General features: G+C 45.8%; 1 protein-coding gene across 3 annotated transcripts in view; it reads right to left on the bottom strand.

Annotated features, from left to right (window-relative positions):
• LYST (lysosomal trafficking regulator) overlaps nucleotides 1–26,003 on the bottom strand; it is a 3,752,809-nt gene that overhangs the window by 2,105,595 nt on the left and 1,621,211 nt on the right. For all 3 annotated transcript variants that reach the window (XM_085611970.1, XM_085611971.1, XM_085611972.1), the window contains one exon: nucleotides 14,165–14,293. In XM_085611970.1, coding sequence (XP_085468096.1) covers nucleotides 14,165–14,293 — 129 coding nt within the window. The remainder of the gene's footprint in view (nucleotides 1–14,164; nucleotides 14,294–26,003) is intronic.

Below are 26,003 nucleotides of genomic sequence, written 5' to 3'. Positions count from 1 at the left end.
CTTATCCAGGCGTAGCGTCCAAGGGCTACCGACGTGGAAATCGTCCTGCCTAGAGAGTCGGCAGTATCCAGTCCACAGCGGATGGTAAACTTTGCTGTGTCCCTCCCTGCGGCAACAGACTGGGAGAGTACAGTATGGGCCTCCTACGGACACTGAGGCAGCACTTGCGCAACCGTATCCCACACAGAGTGGGAATAACGGCCCAATAGACATGCGGTGATAACCAACCGCAGTCCCAAGCTGGCGGAAGAGAACATTTTCTTCCAAAGATGATCCAGCTTCTTGGATTCCCTATCTGGTGGAGCATTAGGGAATGTGCTCTTGGAGGTAGAGGCTTGGACCACCAAGCTCTCAGGGGTGGTGTGTTGGGAGAGGAAAGAGGGGTCACCAGGAGCCGGGCGGTGGCGTCGGGCAATCATCCTATCCACGGAAGCCCCCGTGTTGGGTCTGGACCAGGTGCCCAAAAGGATGTCGTTTAGGGCTTCATTAACCGGCAGTAGGGGCTCCGAGGAGCTTGCTGCTGGTCGAAGCAACTCTGTCAGGTTAGTCCTAACCGCCACAGTAGGGAGCTCAAGGTGGAGAGCCTCGGCCACCCTATGCAACACCACTGCATAGGACGCTCCCCCCTCCGTAGCCACAGTAGGAGTAGAAAACATGCCAAGGTCTGGAGAGGTATCGAGACCACTGGCATCACCCAGGTCCTCTCTCTATTCCGGGCCATAATCCAACTGGTTAATCAGAGGGTCACCTGACCCTCCCAGTCCTTCTCCTCGTCCTCTAGGTGTCAATCTGGCCTGAAAGGGACCGCAGAAGTGAACAGGGGCAAAAAGACACCACTTAGCGCTGGATCCGGCGTGGGGTGACGCCGTTCCGACTCCATGTCCACATCAGGATGGAGACCGGGGTCGACGCCAGCTGGGGGCACAACCGGCGTCAAGTGCGGTTGTGGTGGCGAAGGAAGCGGCGTGGGTGGAGGTGTAATGAGGTTAGCCAGCACCGATCCGGATCCAGGTCTGGATCCATGGAGGCCCTGTGGTGCTGGGGCCGGAACTGCCTGCAGGGAAGGCCTAGGGCCCCCAACCAAGTCTGCGGGCCCAAAGGCGTGCCAGCGGAGTCGGGCTGCCCAAAGATGGCATGCATCACCTCATAAAACTGATGAAGCTGGGCAGGGTTCGCTCCGGGTCCCGGGAAGGGAATGAAGCTCTGAGTCGACCCTTCAGGCTCCGTACACTGAGCCACGGGAGGGGCACCGCCCGCATCTCTCATCGAGTCAGCCGACTGACGGGGAGAAGTCGAAGAGCGACGATACTTCTTCGACTTCTTCTTGTGCATCGACTTACCTGACCCTGAGTGCGAAGACTAGGATGACGAGTGGGGATGGCTCCGCAACCGGTCCCTCAACCTCCCTCGCGACCGTGACCTTGAACGGCGCGGAGCCGATGGCCGGCGCTCATGAAGCTTTCAGGACCGCTCCCGCTAAGACTTCAGAGCCATGGTCCGGCAGTCTGAGCACGACTTGAGGTCATGGTCGCGCTCCAGGCAAAAGAGGCACAAGCGGTGCGGATCAGTCACCTACATCAGTTGGGTACAGGAACTGCAAGCCTTGAAGCCGGGCATCCGTACGTGCATCAGGAGTCGGTAGGACTCAAAAAGACGTTGACAAAAGTCGCTCAAAAAGTTCAGTCAAAAAGTGACTGGAGGTATCGCTCTCTCGAGATCTGCGCTGGCTGGTGCAGAAAAAGAAAAAACTGACGTCAGCACGCGAGGGCGGCATCTAAGTAGCTACCTCAAAGTCATCCCGGCAACCACGACGCCAATGATGGATGCGGAGCCGACCAACGCCACCTTACGACGTGCAGAGGTACTGCTGACGAAAAACTTTCCGGATCTAGTCTGACGCCTGGGGGTAATCCTAAAACAAGGACTCTATAACTAACTTTTTCTTTCCGATGTAAGAATTAGTTACGTAAACCCCCACATATCAAATTGGATTATTCAAAACCGCAGGGTGTTGAAAGATACCAGGGAGAGTTTGACGTGGAGTGTTGAACATCAGAATATCAGTTTTATTAGGAGTTATTTTGTACCCCTCCAATAGATTTAAACTGCTCTAACTCGGCCAAAATCATTCTTATGTTTTGTTCTTCAGCCATACGATATAAAATTACACCATCCGCAAACAGTTTGAGTTTGGGCATGTCTTCTATTGGAGCTTAAATTCCCAGATTTGCCCTTATTCTGGCTGCCAGTGGTTCAATGAAAAAAGTAAAAAGTATGGGCGATCAGGGACAACCAACCCTAACGAGTTCCCCGATTTATATATATATATATATATATATATATATATATATAGTTTCAGGTATGCAAGAATAAATAAAAAAAATCTGTGCCTGCGCGCCCAGCTACATAGAACATATTAATAATTAAGCTAGGAAATCCTACCCTCTTAAGAGCAAAAAAAAAGAAAAGAAAGGAGTATCCCAATTGACAAGGTCAAATTCTTTTTCAGCTTCTACTATCATTGTAAGTGCGGGTATCTGATTGGTGTAAAAAAAAAAAATAATTACATGTATTAAAAAGGTTGTATTGGAAGACATTTGTCTTCCTGGCAGGAAGCCAGTCTGTTCTTTATGAATGACCTTATTGGAGACAGGCGTGATTTATTAGGCCAGTCTTTTATTAAGATTTTATAATCAGAATTTAATTAACTAATAGGTCTATCTGAGTTGACGTCACGGAGATTCTTCCCCTTTTTAACAAAACTAACAATAATCGAGTCCTTAAATGTTGGTGGAACCTCTAACGCCATTTTTCACCACATTAAAGAGCTGGACTAGAAAGGTTATTCATTCTTCCTGAAACACTTTATAAAACTCTATTGGAAGACCATCATTCCTGCAGGCCTTTCCAGATGGCATTGAGGCTATAACATGCTAAATTTCTGATGCTGTGATATCGACCACTAATTTCTCTTCTGGATATTTGACAGTTCCGGTAGATTAATATTAAAGAAATACGGATGTATTACTTCTTTTTTGAAACCGTGTATTTAGTTGCCTATAACTTCCTATAATACGCAAGGAAGATTTTCGCAACCTCTTCTTTTTCAAAGGCCAGAACCCCTGGCTCAGGTTCCTGCAATTCGCTAATTAATGCAGCTTCATGCTTCACCCTAGATCACCAAGCCAAAAATGTACCCACCATCTGACTTTGTTCATAGACTCGTTGTTGAACGTTAGTGAGCTATTTATCTCTTCAAGAACAAAGAATTCCCTTACCTCATATTTAGCACTAGCCAACTGCAGGTTCCCGGACATTCGCGCGGTCAGTGAACTCTCAATCATCTGAGCGGCGGTATTAAACGCAAGTTGGAGTTGAGAGATACGTACCTGCCGCAATTTGGATTGAGCGGCCATAAAGGCCTCCATCTGCCCACGGATAGATGCCTTGAAGGCACCCCACACAGAAAAAAGAGTTGTGGTGCCCTTATTAATCTGGAAAAACTCTTTGATCCATTTTTAAACATTTATCAGACATTCCATAGTAGAGAGATGGAGACGATCCATCTGCCACCTGGATCTTTCCCCTCACCTTACATCTAATTCTATCTTGACACTGATGGCTGAGTGGTCCGAAAAAGAGTTAGCCCATATTTGAGAATCAAGACACCTAAGGGAAGGAGAAATAAGAAAGTAATCTATACCCGAAGCGGACTGGAATTGTCTAGAAAAGTACATTGTGACATTCCTGAATGGGCTCTGCACCATGGATCAATTAGTTGATAATCTAATACCCTTTTAGTAAATGGCTTTAACTGTTTTTTTATTTTTATTTTATTTGCGGTGTCCCTAGCTAGATCCTGAATATAGTTGAAATCCCCCCTACTATTATTGGACCCACTGCTCCTCTCATGTCATCTTCATTTTAGAGGTACGTGACTTAGTGTTTAAGCCGGAGGCATTGCCCACATTCAGCATAAGATTTGAAAAATTGAGACTTTTCCCATCATAGTAAACAAAAGAACTCTTTTAATCCTTTAGGTCAGACTTCAGCAGATTTTAAATGGGAGGGGACTAAGGAGCAACCCACTACCAGGGCGCCCTTCTAACCATAACATCCTTAGAGTGGCTACCCCTGGTGTGAAACCTGGTTGCCTCTTAAATGCCTGGAAATCCTTGGTTAGAAGCACACAAACAGAGAAACAAAATCCACCTTCAAGGTGCCTTCCTTAGTAGTATTGGCTCCAGTAAGGATGGAGATTGGCCGGCCAACTTCCTCAACTCAGCATACCCACCAAGAGAGATAGTAATGGTACCAGGTGATTCATCGCAGCAGGCAGGCACCGAGGACTCCACTCAGCAGAGGTACGCTGGGGCTATCGTCGCCCAAAGAAGCGAGAGGCAGCCAAAATCAGTATTGCCCCTAAAGTGCTATAACTTGACGACTCCCCCAAAAGAAGCAAGAGGCAGCCAAAATTAATTCTGCTCATCAAGCGTTATAACTTGCCAACTGCCAGCATCCTCCTCAGCGATTTCCAGACCCCAGAAAGACAATAGCAGCCGTCCTCCTTGTGATTCCCGGAACAGCCGCGACCAACGCAAGGGCGTCATGCCAGGTTTCGCATACCCAGAAGGGACGAGACCGAGCTGAGTTGTAGGACGGGAATGGAGCCGCTCACTTAGCGGCAGCGCATATCTGTGGGTTTGCCTGCCAGCCAATTCTAGGCCCTTGCAGAAAATTTTCCAGGCATTCTTCCATTTAATATCCCAAAGTTGTACTCCTCTAGCAAACTCAACACCATTTGTCCATCTTCTGTTGCCACAGAAATCAGACAAAATATAGTCTGGCATTCATTACGTTACTGTAATGCTTTATTACTAGACCTTTTCTTTAAATTTTACATTAAAGCTGCCAGATAGCCAACACTAATTATGCCTTCTAATATAATAAAGAACATTTGATGCATTGCTCATTATGCAGGAGAACAGATGGAAACCAACAATTTGAAAAAGGATAATTTGATACATTCCACAAGCACCACAATATCATATATTATTGGGGTAGACCATCTCTTGGACTGCCCCTCAGAGAATGACAGGTTCACTACCAATAAGAGGTACAGCCTGGAAATAGCAAGTCACCCACATTCCGAGTCCTCTGCTAAAACACAACCTTAAATAGGCCAAAAATGCTACAATATCCCAGAAGACTACATGCCTATCAAACCCAGAGCTAGACACTATCCTAATTCGTGGATGATCAGTGTCAGATTTAAAGCCAATTCCATGCTGTAAAAAAATCAATGTTTTCACAACTATTTTCTGCAGGACTCCAAATTATTTTTACTGTTATGGCCCCCATAATACTCAAAGTATTCTTACCTTCTGCAGAAACTCAAATCCGAAACCAGATAAATATGATTACATTAGTTTTTTTTTTTACATTAGCTTCAGACAAAGGTAGAACAACTGTTTGTAGCAGCAAAGCAAACGCAGACATTTCCTACGACTATCTGACCACCAAACATGATCTTCTGTTCAATACATTCTAAATGTCTTATAAAATGTTTGTAACATAACCTGGATCCTCTCACTGATTCAAAAATAACATCTCTCATATAATATATCTCAAATAATATTTTGGTTAGGAAATGGTACATTGGTCAGTACAGAAGTCTTCGGTAGTATCTTTTTAGACTATAAACCTCAACATGGCGACCGACTGAAGCAACTCCAACAGAATGCAGACTTCAAGCTCCAGATGCAAGAGGTGCTACCTAGTTTTAGTATGATGAGCAGGTGGCTGTGACAGTGGATTCTGTGAGAACACTAGCATGTGATTTTTGAAAGGATGATCAGCATCCAGTTGTATGGTGAAATTTCCCATTCAGAGATGCGCTTTGGTGGTTACTGCTGCAAGGAGCTGTGGTTGGAATACTTTTTGAAACTATGGCAGAGGTGGTGACACCAACTTCTTGTGAGAGCATGACAATCTAGGCATTGTCAACATCTTCACCAAATATCTCCTCCAAATTGAACAAGCATAAAGGTTCTAGCCTGCATGTCCAACTAACTTGGGGTATTCAACAAGTGAGAGCGAGAGGAGAGAATGAAGGGCCCGTTCATCTCCCAGGATGCTTGCTCAACAAACAACGAGAAGGGATTTAGCTTGAATAGACTAATGATTATAGTTATCCAAGGAACCTCCCTTACAGAAAACCCATTAGGTTTATAAAAGAACCCTCACCTACCAAACTAGTTGGTAGCATGCTTCCTCATAGGGTTCCCACCTAGGGGACGAATGCCTCCTGGGTGTGCTTTGTCGTCCGAATACCGCGGAGCAGGTTTGTTTTGCTGTGAACAAGTGAGTAACGTGAATGTGAAAGTTTAAAACTACCTCCAGGATACCAGATTGATTTATTATGCAGTTCGTGGGGTAGGATTAAAAAGACTTATTGAACGAGAGCGCACGGAAATAATCTTGCACGTGCCCTAAAAGAGTGAAGGTGGTCAAAGTGAAATGGTCTACATGTTTCAATCTGTTTCAATTTTATTGGCTTTCTTCAAGACCAGTGGTTGGGGGTGAATTTTGCCTAGATCTGCAGTGTTTTAAGAACACACGCTGTGTATAAGTGCAATGAATACGTAACTTATGAATTTTCACCGTCAGTTAAAAAAATGTATTCTGGAAGAAAAACTGCGACATATAAGGATTAATAGCATACAAACGCTACTGGGGAGTGGTGCCAAATCTGCGATCCATGCACCTCCAGCCCAGTGCTATTCATCTAAGCAACCGTGAGTGTTATGATCGCTTTGTTTGACATGCAATATGTCTTTTCTAAAATACGGGTGCATCCTGTATGTGAATGGGCGTTCAAGTAACGTGTTTATTTTCATTTTTTACTTTTATTTTTACCAATTTTGCGCACAACAGTGTTCAGTAAAATCGGATTGTTAAGCAGGAAAAATCAAGTTGGCACGTGATCATCATTAGTGAAAAATCCTATTTCATAAATGCAAGACATTTTAGGAAACACCTACTAGTGTTACAAAGATTTTCCGAAGCATAGATCCTGGCAGGGAGGCGGTGCCTGTTGTCACACACTGTTTGTGTTTACACGGAAATATAAGAACAAGGGCATTAATTGCTGTGCAGCTTGGGAGTTTAAATGTTCGGCTAAGCTGTTGCTCATATTGTGCTCACTGCGTCAAGGTCAGCTGCCTGACTGGTTACCTGTGGGTTGTCTCTTCCGGGATCCTAGTGATGCTGTGTCTCCGGTCAAGGAGAGTCTTTTGGTGGCTCTCGCTTCCGTGTCAGTCTGCGTTCAGCCTGCACGTGCTGACGTGGTGCTGAAGAGGCGAAACCTTCCACTGGCTGAGGGTAACCAGCCCTTTTCTTTATTTCCTCACTCTGAGTTTTCTCAGAAAAGAGGCAGTCAGAAAAATTGGTATAAGACTCCTAATAACTGTTCATATTGAAACCACCGATTGGTTAAGAAAGACCAGCCCCTTTCTTTGTGCAAGAGTTTAACTATTTCCTCACTCTGAGTTTTCCCAAGAGGAGGACGGAGCTAAAACTCGATAAATACCTCAGAGTAGTTTCTCACAGTGTAATATGACCAGTGTGATCCTACCCGAAATATGGATCATAATCGGGGGAAGAAAGGTTATTATGGGTCGATTTCCTGCATTCCTGTCAGTATTTGACATCTGTATACACCAACCGGGAGGGTGCTTCACTGAAAGAGATTATCTGGATAAGTCTACCATGGAGGCACTGTCTCACAGTGGGACAAGACTGAGTTAGGAACAGTGTTTCTCATGGGTTTTTCCACTTGTATTCCTTAACAATCTGTTCCTGAAATTGCACTCTTCTGATTGCCCAGTCCAACTTAGGGTGTATGGTATTGCCATAGGCTGATTTTTGTCCATTAGGCTATGCCCTTGCCCTTCCCTTCTTCCTCTGGAACAGTTTCTCTTCCTCTCCAGGTCTAATTTCTTTAGTCTGTCCACCACCATTCCTCTGGTTTTTCTTTAGCCTCTTTCTTTTCTATGACACCACGTCTTCCGAGTCACCAATGAACCAGAAATGACTGGTAAATAATTTTTGTATTTAGTAGCTCAAGATTGTACCAATTAATTTTTAGGGGTCATTACACAATATTACAAAGGTTCACAGTGAGCAAATTGGAGATACTGTGTTAGGTCACTTAAAATTAAGCAAAACAGAGTTTTTTGCTTGCTGTTATGGCACTTTGAAAGTCAAGTTGACTAATAACTATGAGAGCAAAGGAAAGATGATCTGTCAATATCTATGTCTGTGAGTATTACAACAGAACAAGTTACTTACCTTCGGTAAAACTATATCTGTAAGAAACATTAGTAGTGATAGATTCCTTACCTAAGAATTACCCCCAGGCGTCAGACTGGATCTGGAAAATTTTCGTCAGCAGTACCTCTTCACGTCGGTAGGTGGCGTTGTGCGGCTCCGCGTCCGTCATCATCGTCGTGGTCGCCGAAATGACGTCACAGGCGCTACTGAGAGGCCGCCCACGTACGCTGACGTCAGTTCTGTACACGACTTTCCGTGCCAGGAACGCAGAGCCATGCAAGATACTGACCACTGGTGCATTGAAACTAGGGCCCTGAAAGGGATGACCTTAACCCTAGAAATCAGTTCGCAGAAAGGGGAGGATGGGTGGGGCGGTAAGGAATCCATCACTACTAATATTTCTTACAGATATATTGTTACTGAAGGTAAGTAACTTGTTCATCTGAAAGAAACACAGTGATAAGATTCCTTACCTTAGAATAGATACCCCAGCAATATCAACCCCAGCGGTGAGTCTGTGAACTAAGATCACACCAGAAGTCCCGGAGAACATAACGGCCAAAGAAGCCATCTCTCCGGACTTGGCTGTCCAGGCAATAATGCTTAGTAAACGTGTGCAGCGAGGCCCACGTGGCTGCCTGAGAGATGTCTTGCAGGGGGACACCACGTCCCAATGCAGTAGTAGCTGCAGTAGCTCTAGTGGAATGAGCACGCAGCCCACCGGAGGTTCTTTTTTAGCCAAAGAGTAACAGGCTTTGATACACAAGACAACCCAGCGGGAGATAGTCCTCTTGTGTACCGCCCGACCTTTCTTGGTGCCAACGTAGCCAACAAAGAGTTGGTCATCCACCAGGAACTGTTGTGTGCGGTTGAGATAAAATGAGAGCGCACGTTTTGGGTCCAGACGGTGGAGCCTCTCTTCCTCTCTGGAAGGATACGGAGGCAGAAAGAAGGTGGGCAAGGTAGTAGTCTGCCCAATGTGAAAGGCCGTAACAACTTTTGGCAAAAAGGAAGGACGGGGCCCGAGCACAACCTTGTACGGATGAACCAATAGAAAAGGAGGCTTATAAGAAAGAGCCTGGAGCTCACTCACTCACCTAGCGGAGGTGATGGCCACCAGGAAGGCAGTCTTCAAGGTCAGGAGACGAAAAGGACAGTTGTGAAGGGGCTCAAAGGGAGCGCACATCAAGTATGTAAGAACCAGATTCAAGTCCCACTGTGGCATCACAAAAGGACTAGTAGGAAAAAGGTGTGTAATGCCTTTGAGAAAAGAGAGGGCTGATCAGGGAGCCTGAGAAAGACAGAAATAGCAGAAAGGTAGCCCTTGATAGTGCACAGAGCAGAGCCCTGTCGGGCCAAAGAAATAAAGAACAAAAGGACTTCTGAAAGAGGGGCAGAAAGGGGATCCACAGCCTTTGCTGTGCACCATGCCACAAACTTGTTTCACCTGCAGGCGTATACCACTTTAGTGGAGGGACGCGTGGCTGCCAGAATGACATCACAAACTTCAGGAGGCAAGTCGAAAGTTATCAACTGCCGCTGCTCAATCTCCACGCAAAGAGGTGGAGGCTGGACAGGTTCAGGTGGAGGACCGTCCCCCGCTGCTGCGACAGAAGATCCTTCCGAAGAGGCAGTCTGATCGATGCTCATACTGAGTAGCTCGGAATACCATACTCTTCAAGCCCAGTCCAGGGCCACAAGAATGACTTGTGCCCGGTAGCCCCAGATCTTCTTCAGCACTCTGGGCAGAAGTGGTATATGCGGAAAGGCGTACAACAGACGCAACTCCACTCGCGACGAAAAGCGACGCTGAGCTAGTGCCGCCTTGGAAATTCCAACGCGCAGAACTGATGAGATTGCGCGTTCTCTTCGGTGGCTAATATATCTAACCAAGGCTCTCCCCACTGCAGAAAGAGACCTTGCACCACGTCAGAGTGAACCATCAACCCAATGCCGGTTCGTGAGCCACCACTGCAATTGTCATGCAGTGCCCTCCGAGACCTGGACGTGATCGGACAGGTTCCCCTGGTGCTGCGCCCACTGGAACGTCAGGTCCCACTGCAGAACCAGCATATGCCACCTGGCATGATCGATCAGCAGGATGAAGGAGGCCATGAGGCCCAGCAGCCTCAGGGTCTCCCTGACCGAAACCCGGGACAAGGGCTGAAAGATTGGAATCAGAGCCCTAATATCCCGGACTTGCTGTTCGGGAGGATAGACCCGAAATGCTCCATGTCCAGAACCGCTCCGATAAATAGAAACTTCTGAGAGGGAATCAGGTGCGATTTCGACACATTGATGGAGAACCCCAGTGAATGCAGGACGTCGGCCGTAGTCTGGAGGTGGGAGACGACTGTCTGGGTTGAGTCCGCCTTCAACAACCAGTCGTCGAGATGGAGGAAGACTGAAACCCCTGATCTGTCCAGATGAGCTGCGACCACCGCCATCACTTTCGTGGACACCAGAGGGGCACTGGTAAGGCCAAAATGAAGCACGGTTAACAGAAAGTGCTCGTGGCCTACCGTGAACCGTAGGGAAAGCCGGTGGGCCCACAGGACTGGGATGTAGAAGTAAGCATCCTGCAAGTCCAGCGCTACCATCCAGTCTAGTGGATCGAGATCAGACAAGACCTGAGCCAAAGTGAGCATCTTGAACTTCTCTTTGTGGAGGAAGCGATTGACATTCCGGAGGTCTAAGATAGGACACAGGCCCTTGTCCTTCTTTGGCACCAGAAAGTAGTGGGAATAGCAACCACGACCTACTTCTTGCGTCAAAACCGGCTCGATGGCACCCTTGACCCAGAAGGCCGCAACTTCCTGCTGAAGGAGCACCAAGTGCTCCCCCGACATGCGGTGTTACTGAGGTGGCATGGCTGGAGGGGTAGTCTCCAAGGGGAGGGAGTAGCCCCTTCGGACTCTCTCTAAAACCCACCTGTCCGATGTTATGGTGTGCCAGTGGGAGAGGTGATGGCAAAGCCTGCCACCCACTGGTGTTTGATGGGCCTGAAAGTTCAGACTAGGAAGGTTTGGAGGCAGTAGTGGCCGGGGTGGAGGTGGACTGACCCGCCCGCTGGCCCCTTGGTCCGTCACAGCCGAACCTGCGTCCCCGGCCGCGCTGGGATTGTTGCTGCGCAGGCTTGTGGCTCTGTTGCGAACGCTGCGGGGCGCCCCTTCCGGTGCCACGAAAGGAGTGAAAAGTAGAAGGCAGAGGAGGGCGGGATGCAGAGCGTCCCAAGGACTTGGCCATAGCCCGTGAGTCCTTAAACTACTCCAACGCACTGTCTGCTTAGTCGCCAAAGAGGCGACGGTCATCAAAAGGCATGTCCATAAGTGTGCTTTGGACATCCCCCAAAATCCAGTTGTCCTCAACCAGGTGTAGTGTCTCACCGCCACCGTCGTTGCTATCGATCTGCCCAGTGAGTCGGCGGTGTCTAGGCCACAAGGAATCATGAACTTAGCTGCGTCTCCCGCTCTGCAACAGCTTGGGGGAGAGCTGTCCGAGCCTCCTTCGGAAACTGAGGCAGCACTTGTGCCACCGTATCCCACAGAGAGTGAGAATAACGGCCCAAGATGCATTCGGTGTTCACGGACCGCAGAGCAGAACTGGCGGAAGAAAAAATCTTCTTTCCGAACTGATTCAGTTTCTTGGATTCCCTATTCGGTGGTGCGGAAGGGAAGGCGATTGGGAAAGCAGAGGCTTGGACAACCAAGCTCGTGGGGTGTTGGAAGAGGAAAATGGGGTCCCACGGAGCCGGGCGATGGCGTCGGGCCACGTTCCTATCCACAGGAGCCCCTGTGGTGGGTCTGGACCAGGTGCCCAAAAGAAAGTGCTTCATTGAAGGGAAGCAGCGGCTCCGCAGAAGTAGCTGCTGGCTGAAGCACTTCTGTTAGGAGGTTAGTCCTGACGGCCACAGTAGGGAGCATGAAGTGTAGGGCCTCGGCCGCACTACGCAACACCACGCACAACTAGCACCCTCCCCCGTAGCCACGGTAGGAGGAGACAGCATGCCAAGGTCTGGTGAGGTATCCAGACCACTGGCTTCCCCCAACTCCTCTGCCCAGTCCTGTACATACTCGCAATCAGCTGCAAAAGGGTCCTCAGAGCCCTCCCAGCCCTCCCCTTCCTCCTCAGGCTGTTCAACTGGCCTAAAATAAGGAGCAGGGACATGGGGATAGAAATCCCTGAGCAACGTCGAGAATGGCATCGACATCGCGTCCACTTGGGGCTGAAACCGGGGCCGGCGTCATCCTCATGCCAAGTAGCTGGCGACGTCGTAAGTGGTGCCGGTGGGGTCGACGTCGGTGAAAGTGTTAGAAGGTCAACCGGTGTCGATTCGGATCCAGGCCTGGATCCAGGGGGGTCCTGCGGAGCTGAGGCCGGAGCCGGCAGCGACGCCGGAACCACCGGCGATGAAAGGCAAGAACCCCGTGTCGGGATCGCGGGGCCCGAAAGGGCACCAGCGGGACCAGACGGCCCAACGAGGCAAGCCATGGGTGACAGGAATTCCTGTATTTAGGCCGGAGTTGCCGACGGACCCGGGAAAGGCAGGTAGGCCAGCGGCGACACTGTAGGCTCAGCCGGAGCTGCGGGGGAGGAAGCACCCACACCCACAGCCGTGTCGCGTAACCGGCGAGGGGAAGTCAAAGAACGACTACGTTTCTTCGACTTCTTGTGCTTCGCCTTACCTGACCTCGAGTGCGAAGACTTTGATCCTTAAGACTGATGGTGATGACTCCGCGCACGGTCCCTTGACCTCCCACGGGACTGGGACCTCAAACGGCGTGGAGCCGACTGCCTGGCCTCCAGCAGCTTTCGGGACCATTCCCACAAAGACTTCGGCGCCATGGCCCGGCAGTCGGGGCACGACTTGGGGTTGTGGTCGCGCCCCAGGCAGAAAAGACACACACGGTGTGGGTCCGTCACCGACATCATATGGTGACCGTCCTCGCAGGACTTAAAGCCGGGCATCCTAACTGCACTAGGGGTCAAAGACTCGATGAAAAAATTTAGACAAAAAGCCTCAAAAAGTCTGAAAAATGACTGGGGGTACCTGCTCTTCCCGGATCTGTGCTTTCTGGCGCAGAAAAAGAAAGAACTGACATCAGCGCCCGCGACGTCATCTCGGCGACCAAAATGCCAAGGACGGACGCAGAGCCGCACGACACCACCTACCGACGCGCAGGGGTACTGCTACTGAAAACTTTCCGGATTCAGTCTGACGCCTGGGGGTAATTCTAAGGCAAGGAATCTCTCACTATGTGTTTCTTTCAGATGTAGATATCAACAAAGTTACTGTAAGATATTTTAATTGCATTTCATTCAAGCAAAAATGTATATATATATATATTTTATTATAAAGGGCACGTTGGGCAAAGGTCCTCATGGCATTAGGAGTACTGAAAGTAGTGCCATCAGAGGTCTTGGAAAAACAAAGGTTTTTAGGTTTTGGTGGAATTCTTTACATTTTTATATACAACGAGATCTAATGCAGAGCATTCTAGAGCTTGGGACCTAGATCATCTTGTGAATTTATAATGGGCGATAACAAGAAAACACTGTTTTTCCGATCCGAGAGCCCTCCCAGGAACATACGAGTTATTTACCACTGGAATTATGTATTCAGAATACTAGTGTTTAAACATATTATCTATTTTGGTAAACAATTATTGTAAACAGTACTTTTTGATATTAGAAGTGAAAGAAAAGTAATGCATTTTTTGAAGTGGAAATAAAAAGGACAATTTAGGTTTAGGCAACTAATTCAAAAGAATAAGCAAAACTGAAAAACACGAAGTCACAGTTCAGTGGGAATATAACAATTTGTAATTACCTTCAGGCAGCAAACAGCTTAAGTCAGCTGGAGATGGGACTGCAAATTCAGGTCTAGTTCCAAACATTATGACTTTTTTCCACCTCTCGTACATAATTGTTTGAATCTTTTCTTCACAAAACGTACCACCTGTAATTCGGAGAGAATCAATTTAGACCTTTTCTGAGTAATTTAACAAGGAATTAAACAACATTTCTGGGTGTAAAATTGTATTCCATCTTGTGTGTGATGCAAATTTTGTAATTCTAATGCTAAAATACAACATTTTGATATGACTCATTCTGGTGGATGCAATTAGGATTGAACATTATAGAGCTTACTGGTGGCGTGTGCACAGTCACACCCTCCATTATGGCGGTTTCCAAATGTCCAAACTTGTAGCAGTGCATTTACAGATTAAACAACCACTTTCTGAACTGCACAGCAATAAGTAATATTTTAAAATCGGAGTACGTGTGGAACATTGAAAAAAGGGTGGTTGCCTCCAAAACACAGAACTGCATCATGCATGCTTGATTTTTAGGTCTTGCCTTTGAGACCGCCTGTGAGACCGCTTTAGCTAGCTACTGGTTAAAAAAAAAAATATTATATATTTGCATCTGGCCTTTGCGACCTTTAGCTGTTTCGCTATACTGTTAAAAATAAAAAAAATACAATAAAATAAAATATATATATATATATAAAACAGACAGGGACTTGTTGCACTCCCTGAGAATGCTTTTTTCATATAGCGTTCTTGTTTGCCTGTCAGAGGTTTAAGCAGGAGGAATTCTGTGTTACTTGATTCTCGTTGAGTGCCAGAGACTTTCAATTTTCCAACCTGAAAGGAGGGTGTGGAGGACTTTGCAAGTGATTCATGCAGCCTTAAATTAGGCTTGTGCTTCGATGGGGAACCTCTAACAGGGTACTCAGAATAGAGGTGTGGTAGAATTTCTTGAGGCATGTCTCAAAGTGGGAAGCTTTGTGGAGCACTGCTCTCAGGGGTGGCTATATGCACTTAGGGAAACCAGTGAGGAGTTAATTGACATAATCTAGTGTGGAAAGATCCAAACCTGTATCAGAGATTTGAAGTCCTACTCAAGAATGAACAGTTTGATGCCCCAGAGCAGTATTAGCTGGTGATGTACACTTGTGGCCATGGCCCGGATTTTTCTCTAAATGTCCAGGTGGTTGTCAAGAATAAAGATAGGTGATTTGGCATTCTCCACAATGGCCAGATTGTAGTTCAGAGGAGAGAAGTATTCCAGCTACTCTTGAAAAGTGAAGAACAATTTATTTGTTGATTTTAGTAAAATTTCAGTTTTTATTGGATTGAGTCTTACGTTTAAGCATTGATTTTTTTTATCCCGTTGAGTGTGAAGGAGAGTAGACTGTTGTATTTAAAGCAAGAGCCTCCAACCAACCAAGCTACCCGTAGCTCGCAGACTGTCTTGAAGTAGCTCACTACTTGTCTGTCCTTTTTAGGATTATAAAGCTGTGAGACAGGGAAATGTGACCGTGCTAGAGCAAAATGCAGCTAACCATTCTTAAATAAACAATGTTGTGCTGCTACTTTATATGAAATATTTCACCCAGCCAAAATCTAGCATTCATTGTGATGAGGCTTAGTAAGTGATTCGCGTCTTTAAATTCACTGGCAGTAAAATAATTAGAGGAGAGTTGCATTACACTTAAATCTGTCTTTCATTTTTCTGTTTCTCTCTCATCCTTTTTTCCTCTTTCCTTTTCTTCCATGTTGTTTCTTTTACTGCCTTTCTTTCTTTCTTTCTATTTTTAATCTCTCTTTCAAGTGCTATCATGCTTGCTCTTTTCTTACAATCCTCTATAATTCTCTCCTTACCTAGATTCCCTTTCACATTTATTCCTTCTATCGCTTCTTTCTCCTTAGTCGTTCCTTGGTTTCCCCTGCTTTACTACTTTATTCTTCTCCTATAGTTGGTTCCTTTTTCAGTTTCTTCTATCCTCTGTTCCTCATTTATTTTTTCTTCTCTCCTTTTTATACGTTTTCTGTTCCTTCTCCTGGTTTCCTTCATTTATTGTTTTTCTTTCTTTCATCTGTTCCTTTCTTTCTCCTTTCTTTGTTCCTTCTTTACCTTGTAGGTTTTTTTCCTCTTCTTCCTTTGTTCTCTTTGCCCACCTCTATTATTTTTTCCCCACCCTTCTTTAATTCTCTACTGTTTTTTTTCTTGCATGACTTTCTTTCTTCGTCACATTTTTCTTCTCCATTTTTTTTCTTTAAGAGTACCTAACTTCCTAAAGCAATCATTTCATTAATTCATTTGTGTTCCATATTAGCCTCATAGCTATATATTCACGGGTATGGAAAGGGCTGCAGAGATCTGTTAACACGAAGAAAGCTATGAAGTCTGCATGCACTTAATCTTGAACCATTAAGGTAGTGCCAGATTCTGGACCTCAACCTAAGAAATTATGGCACCTACACAGAAAATTTTAATTTTTCAGCCCCACCTTTTATAATGAGAGTGCTACCATTTCACATATTGCATGGCAAAGAAGTCCGCTCAGTCGAGGCCACAGTAGCAGAGATATCACCTATCATGAACTCTCATACTTCACGACGCACTAACATAGCTCAGCACGAAAAAACACTAGAGGCTCAGATTGAGGACCAAGAAGGCAGAGCCAGACGTAACGTCAGAGTAGTTGGCCTCCCGGAAAACATTGAGGGTACATCAATGCTCACCTATTTTGAGGACTGGCTTCAGGAGGCAGTAGCTCCGGAGTGCCTAGCAAAAGTCAATGCACTTGAAAGGGCCTATAGGGTGCTGGCACAACTTCCACCCCCAGGCGACAGGTGGTGGCCCGCCTCCATTTCCGGGACCATGACTACTTGCTGCCACAGGCCCACACAGTGGGCCCCTTCTAGGTGGAGAGTGCAAAAGCCTTTACATTCACCGATTATACGGCAGCCAAGCAAAGACAAACAGCCTCCATTATGCCCCTGAAGTGATTGCGAGACCTCTCTATACCCTATTGCCTGTTTCCGGCTATAATATGCAATCACCTGGAACGACAAACTACGTCTTCTGAAAGTTCGGTGGATGCCTGCAATTGGCTCGATATTTACGATGGATGCCCAGATCAGGCCCTTTAGGAGGCCCCCTTGGAGACTACCAAGCGCAAAGGGCTGCATCCGCATAAGCACGGACACTCGCACCCCACATCAGGTGGGCGATAGGCGGGCTCAGGCCCTTGCTGTCGCAGCGTTGGTGGGACGCTCACCTGACTGGAGGGCTACTTGAATGTCTGTGATACAGGATTCTAGTGATGATCCTGAGAATGACCTCAGATCGGATTCTAGTGCAGTTCTCCCAAAAGTCTTCCCTGGCACTGTGGAAAATATTATAAGAGATGTACTGGTCCCCTTTGCTGTTTTGTCTGCCTTCTTTGTTTGCCGTGTGGCCTGTCTATACTACCACTACTATCAGGATGGACGGAGGCCCTATTCCTGTCGGGTATGTTACTAACAAGGAATTCTCCCAGGGCGGAGATTACAAAATATTGAGCACAACCAAGTAAATAGGCCCCTACCCCATTTTCAAGATCTTGTGCATGTACATCAATTGGGCTTCATTCCTACTGCAAGTAATATTCATCAACTAATTCAAGTCATGCAAACTATGCCTCCCGTATACCCGAAAGCCATAGTAGTGGCTGTGGATATAGAAAAGGCCTGCGATTCACTGTGCTGGCCCCTAGCTCTATGCCACCATGGCTAGTATGGGACTGACGAACAGCTTTTTGGGTTGGACTCGCCTCCTTTACACACACCCAGTGACCATGTGAAAAGTGGCCCTGTTCTCTCTCCGCCGTGTGCAATTAAGAGGGGTACACATCAGGGTTGTCCATTCGCACAGTTATTAATTATTCGCCCTGACAATGGAGGTTCTGGCTCCCATACACCATACCGGACACAACTACCACAGGCTACATGCTGGGAACTCGCCTCTATACAGCTCCCTTAATGAGGATGATCTCCTCCTCTACACTCAAGGGATGCACACTGACATTGAGTGAGCCAACACAATGCTATCAGAGTTTGGAATTCTGGGTTACAGGTTAACTGGGATAAGTCCAATGTATTTCCATTATATGTTGCACACATGTGTGCCCCAATCCTCTAAGGTGGGAACCCCTAACATTTCGGTATCGCATTGTCAATGTCTATCACTCTGAAGTAGAGCTGATAAAGAGTAATATTAAAGGCTTACCTCTCCTTTTTTTGCACCTTTCAACACACTTCTGGCTGTCCCTCCTTATCTCGATGTTGGGTAGAATCGCATTAACAAAAATTATATTTTTACCTAGTTTGCTTTATTTTTTTGTCACACTGACGGTCTGGATCCCCTGGTCATCATTTAGAGAAATAGACAGCCTATCTGGCCCAGTTCATATGGTGTAGCAACGCCGTCGTATTGCACTGGGCAAGCTGCGTCTCTCTATGTCAAAGGAGGAGGACTTGCAGTCCCGGATATGGAGCTCTGTTGTTTAGCCGTGCAATTCAAGTAGGCAGCACAATGGTGCACCCTCCGTTGGGGGAGTGGCATTGGTAATTCATGCTTCACCCCTAAAGAACAAGTTATTTACCTTTCGGTAATGCTTTTTCTGGTGGATACAGTATCTGCCTGTGGATTCCTCACCTTATGAATTACACCATGCGCAGCATTCCACAGAAACTTTTATCCATAGCTCTCCCACGAGGACGTCACAATAAAACGGCTCCGCAGGCCACTCCGATTGACGTCATCGGAGCCATAAGACCACCTCGTCGGCGTGCTGATGTCAGTTCCACCCATTTGTTTCGTGCCTTCGAGACGAACGTATGAACCGACAACATTTCCACAAGTATACACAGTATACAGAAAATAAGAAAAACTGGAAATTCTAATATATAGGCATTTCCTAGTGACAAGTATCACATTATTTCAAATAAACCTTAACAAAATACAAAAATGACATGTCAACTGCTTTTCAGTATAAACAGGCAGGCCATGGGGAGGCGGGTGGGTACAGTGAGGAAACTACAGGCAGATACTTTAATCACCAGAAAAAGCATTAACAAAGGTAAGTAACTTCTGATGGATACATCTGCCTGTGGATTCCTCACCTTATGAATTGAATCCCCAAGCAGTCCCGCTCTTGGAGGAGGGTGCCTGCCTATCTATACCAAAAAACATTACAGCACAGAATGTGCAAAGTGGCCGTCCCTCCTCACCTACGAGTCTAAGCAATAATGCTTTGCGAAACTGTGGAGAGAGGCCCAAGTTGCTGCCTTGCAGATGTCTACAACAGGGACACCTCAAGCTAAAGCCGAAGAAGACAACTCAAGCTCTAGTGGAATGAGTTCAAATAGCTTCAGGAGGCTCCTTCTTGGCCAAGGCATAGCAGATCTTGATGCAGAGGATGATCTACCTGGACAGAGGTCACTTGTGGACAGCCTTGCCCTTCATCTTGCCCACATATCCGATAAAGAGTTGGTTGTCCAACTTGAAGTCTTTAATCCTATCCAGGTAGAAGCTGATCGCCCTCTTGGGGTCCAGACGGTGAATTCTCTCCTTAGAAGGGTGAGGGGGAGGATAGAAGGAGGGTAAAATGATAGATTGCCCCAGGTGGAAGGGTGCGACCACCTTAGGCAGGGAAGTAGCTCTGGTCTGAAGAACTATCTTATCCGCATGAAATGCAGCTCACTAACCCTCCTAGCGGAAGTGATTGCAATTAGAAATATTGTCTTAAAAGCTAAGAATCACAAAGAACAACTATGCAAGGGTTCAAATCGAGAATCCATTAAAAAATAAAGAATTACATTCAAATTCCACTGAGGCATGATAAAGGGAGTGGGAGGAAACTTATTGGTGAGGAATCTCAAGACTATGAGAGATTTAAATAAAGAGGGTTAGTCTGGCAAACAGAGAAAAGCCGAGAAGGCAGACAAGTAGCCAGTAACACTAGCTACTGCACAACCCTGTTGTGCAAGGGAAAGAGAGAAACTCAAAATATCAGACAATCGGGCACGCAATGGATCAACTGATCTCTCTCCACACCACTTTACAAATGTGGCCCACCTACCAGAATAGACAGATTTGGTGGATTGATTTCTGGCCGATAAAATAACATCCACCACATCCGACGGGAGAGAGAGAAAGAACTCAGGTTGCCCCATTCAATCTCCATTCATGAAGGTATAAGCACTGGAGCTGGGGTTGTAGAGCCTGCCCCTGCGACTGCGAGAGAGGGACTGCCCTGAGAGGGAGAGAGAACAGAGGGTGCAATGAGAGGTAAAGAAGGTCTGTGTACCACACCCTTCTTAGCTCATCCAGGGCAATCAACATGACTTGGGCTCGGTCTTGACAAATCCTCCTCAGAACTAGAGGAATCAAGGGTATTGGGTTAAAGAAGCTCTGAGTCCCAATCTATGTGAAACGCGTCCCCAAACGCTCCCCACATCGGATACTGGAGACTGCAGAACAATGGGCAGTATACGTTGTCGTGAGTGGCAAATAGGCCCAACCGAGGAAACCCCCACATCCTGAAAATGCGATGAACCACCTCCGGATGGAGACACCACTCGTGATCGGCTGAGTACTGCCGACTGAGATTGTCCGCACGCACATTCAGCACTCCGGCCAGATGATTCGCAATCACGCAAATCTGATAGTACTGAGCCCAGGACCAGAGTTGCACAGCCTCTCTGCAGTGACGATACAACCCTACTCTTCCCTGTTTATTGATGTACCACATCGCGGTAGTATTGTCCATCAGGACCTGAACCGACTGACTGCGAAGGTAAGGAAAGAACGCCTTGAGAGCCAAATGTATTGCACGCAATTCCACAAGATTAATATGAAGCAATATTTCCTCTGGAGACCAAATGCCTTTGACCTCCAGGTGAGCTCCCCACCCTAGAGCGGAGGCCTGTGCATATTTAGTTGTCATTTCAATGAAAAATGTGCTGTCTGTGAATAACAATAGTTTAATTACATTAAAAAAATCACCCTGTATCACGTCCAATAAAGGTAGGTGGGAAGCAAAAGTTTGTTGTTTTAAAATTTGCACTGTGGTTCTAAAATGTTTGGGAAGCAATAATTTAGGTACCAGTTTCTCACATTGTAATAGTCAAATACAATAATGGTATATATGTAAGAGTTGAGATAAAGTAATGATTGACGGACATGTTTTTATAATCTCCATACCACAATGTACAAATATTAAAATGTTAATAAAAATGATTGAAAAAGAGAGACAAGGTGACAATTTCCCTTGACAAAGGCTTCAGAGGGGATAAGAACCCAGATAAGGAAGACGAAGATGGCACAGGGGGTGGTGTTTTGGAATGATTCATCAGCATGCAGTTAAGGTCAAGGGTCTGTTTGCCAGATTTGTCTGAGAAGAGTTGAATAGTTGAGAAGCTAGGTTAGCATTCGGATGAGAACCCGATTCGGTATACGACCAGGCAAGAAGGTAGGAGGAAATTAGGATGTGGGCTGAGAGAAGAAAGGGAGAGGGAAGGCTGATATGAGCTAGCTTAGGTAGTTGCTACATCCATGCTTGTAAGAAGAGGAAAGAGATTGATGGGTGAATGGTAGGTGGGTGAGTAAAGACTGGGTGGAGTAGGAAGATGGGGATGAACGTGTAGAAAGTAGGAAGAATAGGAGTGAATATGTATCATCTGTGACAGGATGATTGAAAAAATTACTGTGGGTACAAAGCTAGATCGAGGGGAGAAATTAATGGGTGTGATGATGGTTGGAACATTAAGCCAAGGAGACTAGGGAAAAGGACCAAGAAGGGCAAAATAGGGAGTTACAGGAAGCTGCAGTTAAATTGGAGGAGAGTACGAAGGGAGGAATTGGGCGGACAGCTGTAGGAAGGATGTTCAAGGGAGTGCAAGAGACAGTCATGTAAATCAGTTGATGAGGCGGGGTCAGTGACGAAATTGTAGTTTGGTTGAATCATTTGTGTCTTTCATGAATATGTTGCATATGAAAATTAATTATGAGAAATCTCATAATATGTTATTTGGTAAACACTGCACAGCGAAAACTTGGGAGGACAGTGGGCTTGCTTTTTTATTTTGCTATGAAAGATGTCAGGACTACAATTTCCCCTTTTCTTAGAATCTACAAGATGCAATGTGTTCCCACTGCTATTTTTAGAGCTGGGGTTTAGAGATTTTACAACTCCACCCCAGTTCAGGTGGAAGAAAATTGAATATGCAGGAGATTGCTGAACCTCCCACAAGTCCAAATTTTATTCTGCACTCTGAATTGAATCCGAAGTATATACAGGTAGTATTAGATTGGCCCCCTGAAACCTGGGTTAATGTCTGGAGCAATAAGGAGACTCGCTTTAATAAGTCAGTTATTGCTGACAGCCTGAACATAAATGGGGGACGTCTGGTGTGAATAATAAAGCCACTAAAAATACTGGTTAAGCGGAGCTCTGCAGAATACACTCCCTCTCTGTGGATACAGGAGATTTCTAGTAAGCATACTGTCTACTATTATTATTCTATGTTTGCTATGGGGGAAATTGCTTTGTATCTTACACTGGAACTAACTCGATGGGAGAGCTCACTCCTATTTATATTTTAGTCAGGGTAGGTTTGGAGTCTAGTATGCTTTTACAATTTGGAAGGTGTATGGAGTAAGAAACTCCCTCCATGTCCCTGTAATGGCAATGTTGGAACAGTCTTTGCTACATTTTATGTTTTTCCTGTGGCTTGTACTGGCGATTTTTCAGACATGTCTTAAACCAATACTGAACAAATTAGACTTTTGGAAATGTAGGGTTGCACTAACCTATCTTCAAATGTTGAATGGTCCAGGTATTTGTTTTACTGTTTGTAGCTTTCTTAAATTGTCCATTCACAGTAGAAAAACAACGGGAGGGGATGTAACGGGTTATTTTAGTAGTTTAAATCATGTTTTATATTATTTATATCTGATGAATTGTTATGGTCTTAACACTCTAATTTATTGCACTAAGACCAGTATATTGTTGCAATGAGACCAGTACATTGTGATTTGAACTTATGTATTCATCTTACTGTTTAATGTTATTATGTGCTATTATGATTTTTTTTTTAAGATCGAAAGATGAAAGACTGAAGTGTAAACGATGAAGGGATTGGGAGACAGCATATTGCTTTAAAGGCACATTTTAAAATATATTTCAAGTGAAATCTACAGACATACAAAATGGTTTATGCTTGTTTTACAGAAACAGCTTATTATCGAAAACCCATTCTTCCATACACTGAGCTTTTCCCTTCTTGTGCATTTTTCTGAGCAAAGCAATTAAATGTCTGAGCACAGTGATCTGCTGAGGTGGGTTAACTGTTCCTACGGGAACTGTAATTAAGGGTCAGACCAATTTTGCAAGTTATACCAACTCTATGTGGCTCCCTTCGCTAGGTGAGCACTGAGCAAAACTGTTCAAAATAAAGCCGATGGAGAGACCTAGACTAATCAGACAAGTAAAAATCATTACGCCAAAACAGCAGTGTCATTACTGGAGCATCTTAAGAATTTCTTAAAGGTAGATATAAACCCAGTGAAGTTGTCTCAGGTGGAGATAACTATTCTAGTTAAACCACATGACCCTCCGAGGGCAGGGTGAAAAGGTAAAGGCATTTGATTTATTTTATTTTCAAGATGAGGCCGGTATAAATTGCTTGCTATACATTTTCTTTTATTACTGGGTTTGGATTTGACCTAATTCGATAATCACTCTTTCCCTCCCTTTTGTTTCCTGCCATTTTTTACCCCTTGATAAACAAAGGTTACTTCAAGTAACTTGGAAAACAGGGATGCACTTTTGAAATCACAAAAAGTGTGCCAGTGTAGAAACAAGTGCATGTTTGTGATAATTAGTGTTGGAGAGAAGGTGTGGTAGTACACTAGTTGACGGTCTTCTTGCAGATGATTAGCGTGAATCTCAAACTATGCCCGCCAGTGAATATCAGTTTTCATATTGCTACACCATACTCCCCTAATTAGCAAGCCATTCATCAAATAGATGCTAATGACAAGACTATTGTTCAATGATAGCATTATAGAACATGTTATTTACCTTCAGTAACGATATATCTGTAAGAGACATACATTAGCTATTGATTCCTCACCTTGGAATTACCCCCAGGCGTCAGACTGGATCCGCAGAATTTTTCTTTAGCAGTACCCCTGTGTGTCGGTAGGTGGCGTCGGTCGACTCTGTGTTCGTCGTTGGCATCGTGATCGCTGGAATATCGTCACGGTATCCACTTAGGCACCGCCCCTGCGCGCTGACGTCAGTTCTTTACACAACATTCCACGCCAGAAGCGCAGAGCCATGCAAGACACTGACCACTGGAACACAAAACTAGGGCCCTGAAAGGGAGTCCCTTACCCTAGAAGGCGCTGGTAAGGCCAAAGGGAAGAACGATAAACTGAAAGTGATTGTGGCCCACCATGAACCGCAGGTAATGCCTATTGGCCGGCTAATGACAAGACTATTGTTCAATGATAGCATTATAGAACAAGTTACTTACCTTCGGTAACGATATATCTGTAAGAGACATACATTAGTTATGGATTCCTCACCTTGGAATTACCCCCAGGAGTCAGACTGGATCTGGAGAATTTTTCTTTAGCAGTACCCCTGCGCGTCGGTAGGTGGCGTCGGTCGACTGTGTTCGTCGTTGGCATCGTGATCGCTGGAATATCGTCACGGTATCCACTTAGACACCGCCTCTGCGCGCTGACGTCAGTTCTTTACACAACATTCCACGCCAGAAGCGCAGAGCCATGCAAGACACTGACCACTGGAACACAAAACTAGGGCCCTGAAAGGGAGTCCCTTACCCTAGAAGGCGCTGGTAAGGCCAAAGGGAAGAACGATAAACTGAAAGTGATTGTGGCCCACCATGAACCGCAGGTAATGCCTATTGGCCGGCTAATGACAAGACTATTGTTCAATGATAGCATTATAGAACAAGTTACTTACCTTCGGTAACGATATATCTGTAAGAGACATACATTAGTTATGGATTCCTCACCTTGGAATTACCCCCAGGAGTCAGACTGGATCTGGAGAATTTTTCTTTAGCAGTACCCCTGCGCGTCGGTAGGTGGCGTCGGTCGACTCTGTGTTCGTCGTTGGCATCGTGATCGCTGGAATGACGTCGCGGTATCTACTTAGACACCACCCCTGCGCGCTGACGTCAGTTCTTTACACAACATTCCACGCCAGAAGCACAGAGCCATGCAAGACACTGACCACTGGTACACAAAACTAGGGCCCTGAAAGGAAGTCCCTTACCCTAGAAGTCAGTTCCCAGAACAGGAAGGATGGGTGGGGCGGTGAGGAATTCATAACTAAAATGTGTCTCTTACAGATATATCGTTACCGAAGGTAAGAAGTTCTGTGGGAGGGGAGTTGGCTTAACGGCTAGGGCGGTCGACCTCGAACCTGGGGAACTGGGTTAGAGTCTCAGCAATGACGCTGAACATCCTGTGATTCTGGGCAAATCACTTAATCTCCCCATGCCTACCAAAAATGAATGTGTATCCTTATGTAACGTAACTGGTGCTATGTAAAGCGCTCTGATACCTGATTCGGGTCAAGTTTGCGCTATATAAAACTAAGCAAAAAAAATAGAAATAACTTGTTCATCTGAAAGAGACCATTAGTTAGCGATTCCTCTCCTTGGAATAGATACACTAGCAAAATCAACCCCAGGAGGTGGGTCTGCGAATTAAGTTCACACCAGAAAATTCTGGAGAACTGAACGGCCAAAGAAGCCGTCTCCCCGGATTTGGCTGTCCAGGCAGTAATGTTT

This window comes from Triturus cristatus, chromosome 6, assembly GCF_964204655.1.
Source record: "Triturus cristatus chromosome 6, aTriCri1.1, whole genome shotgun sequence".
Taxonomy (NCBI): domain Eukaryota; kingdom Metazoa; phylum Chordata; class Amphibia; order Caudata; family Salamandridae; genus Triturus; species Triturus cristatus.
The sequence above is the reverse complement of the archived record's forward strand: the minus strand, read 5'-3'. Positions and strand labels throughout refer to the sequence as shown.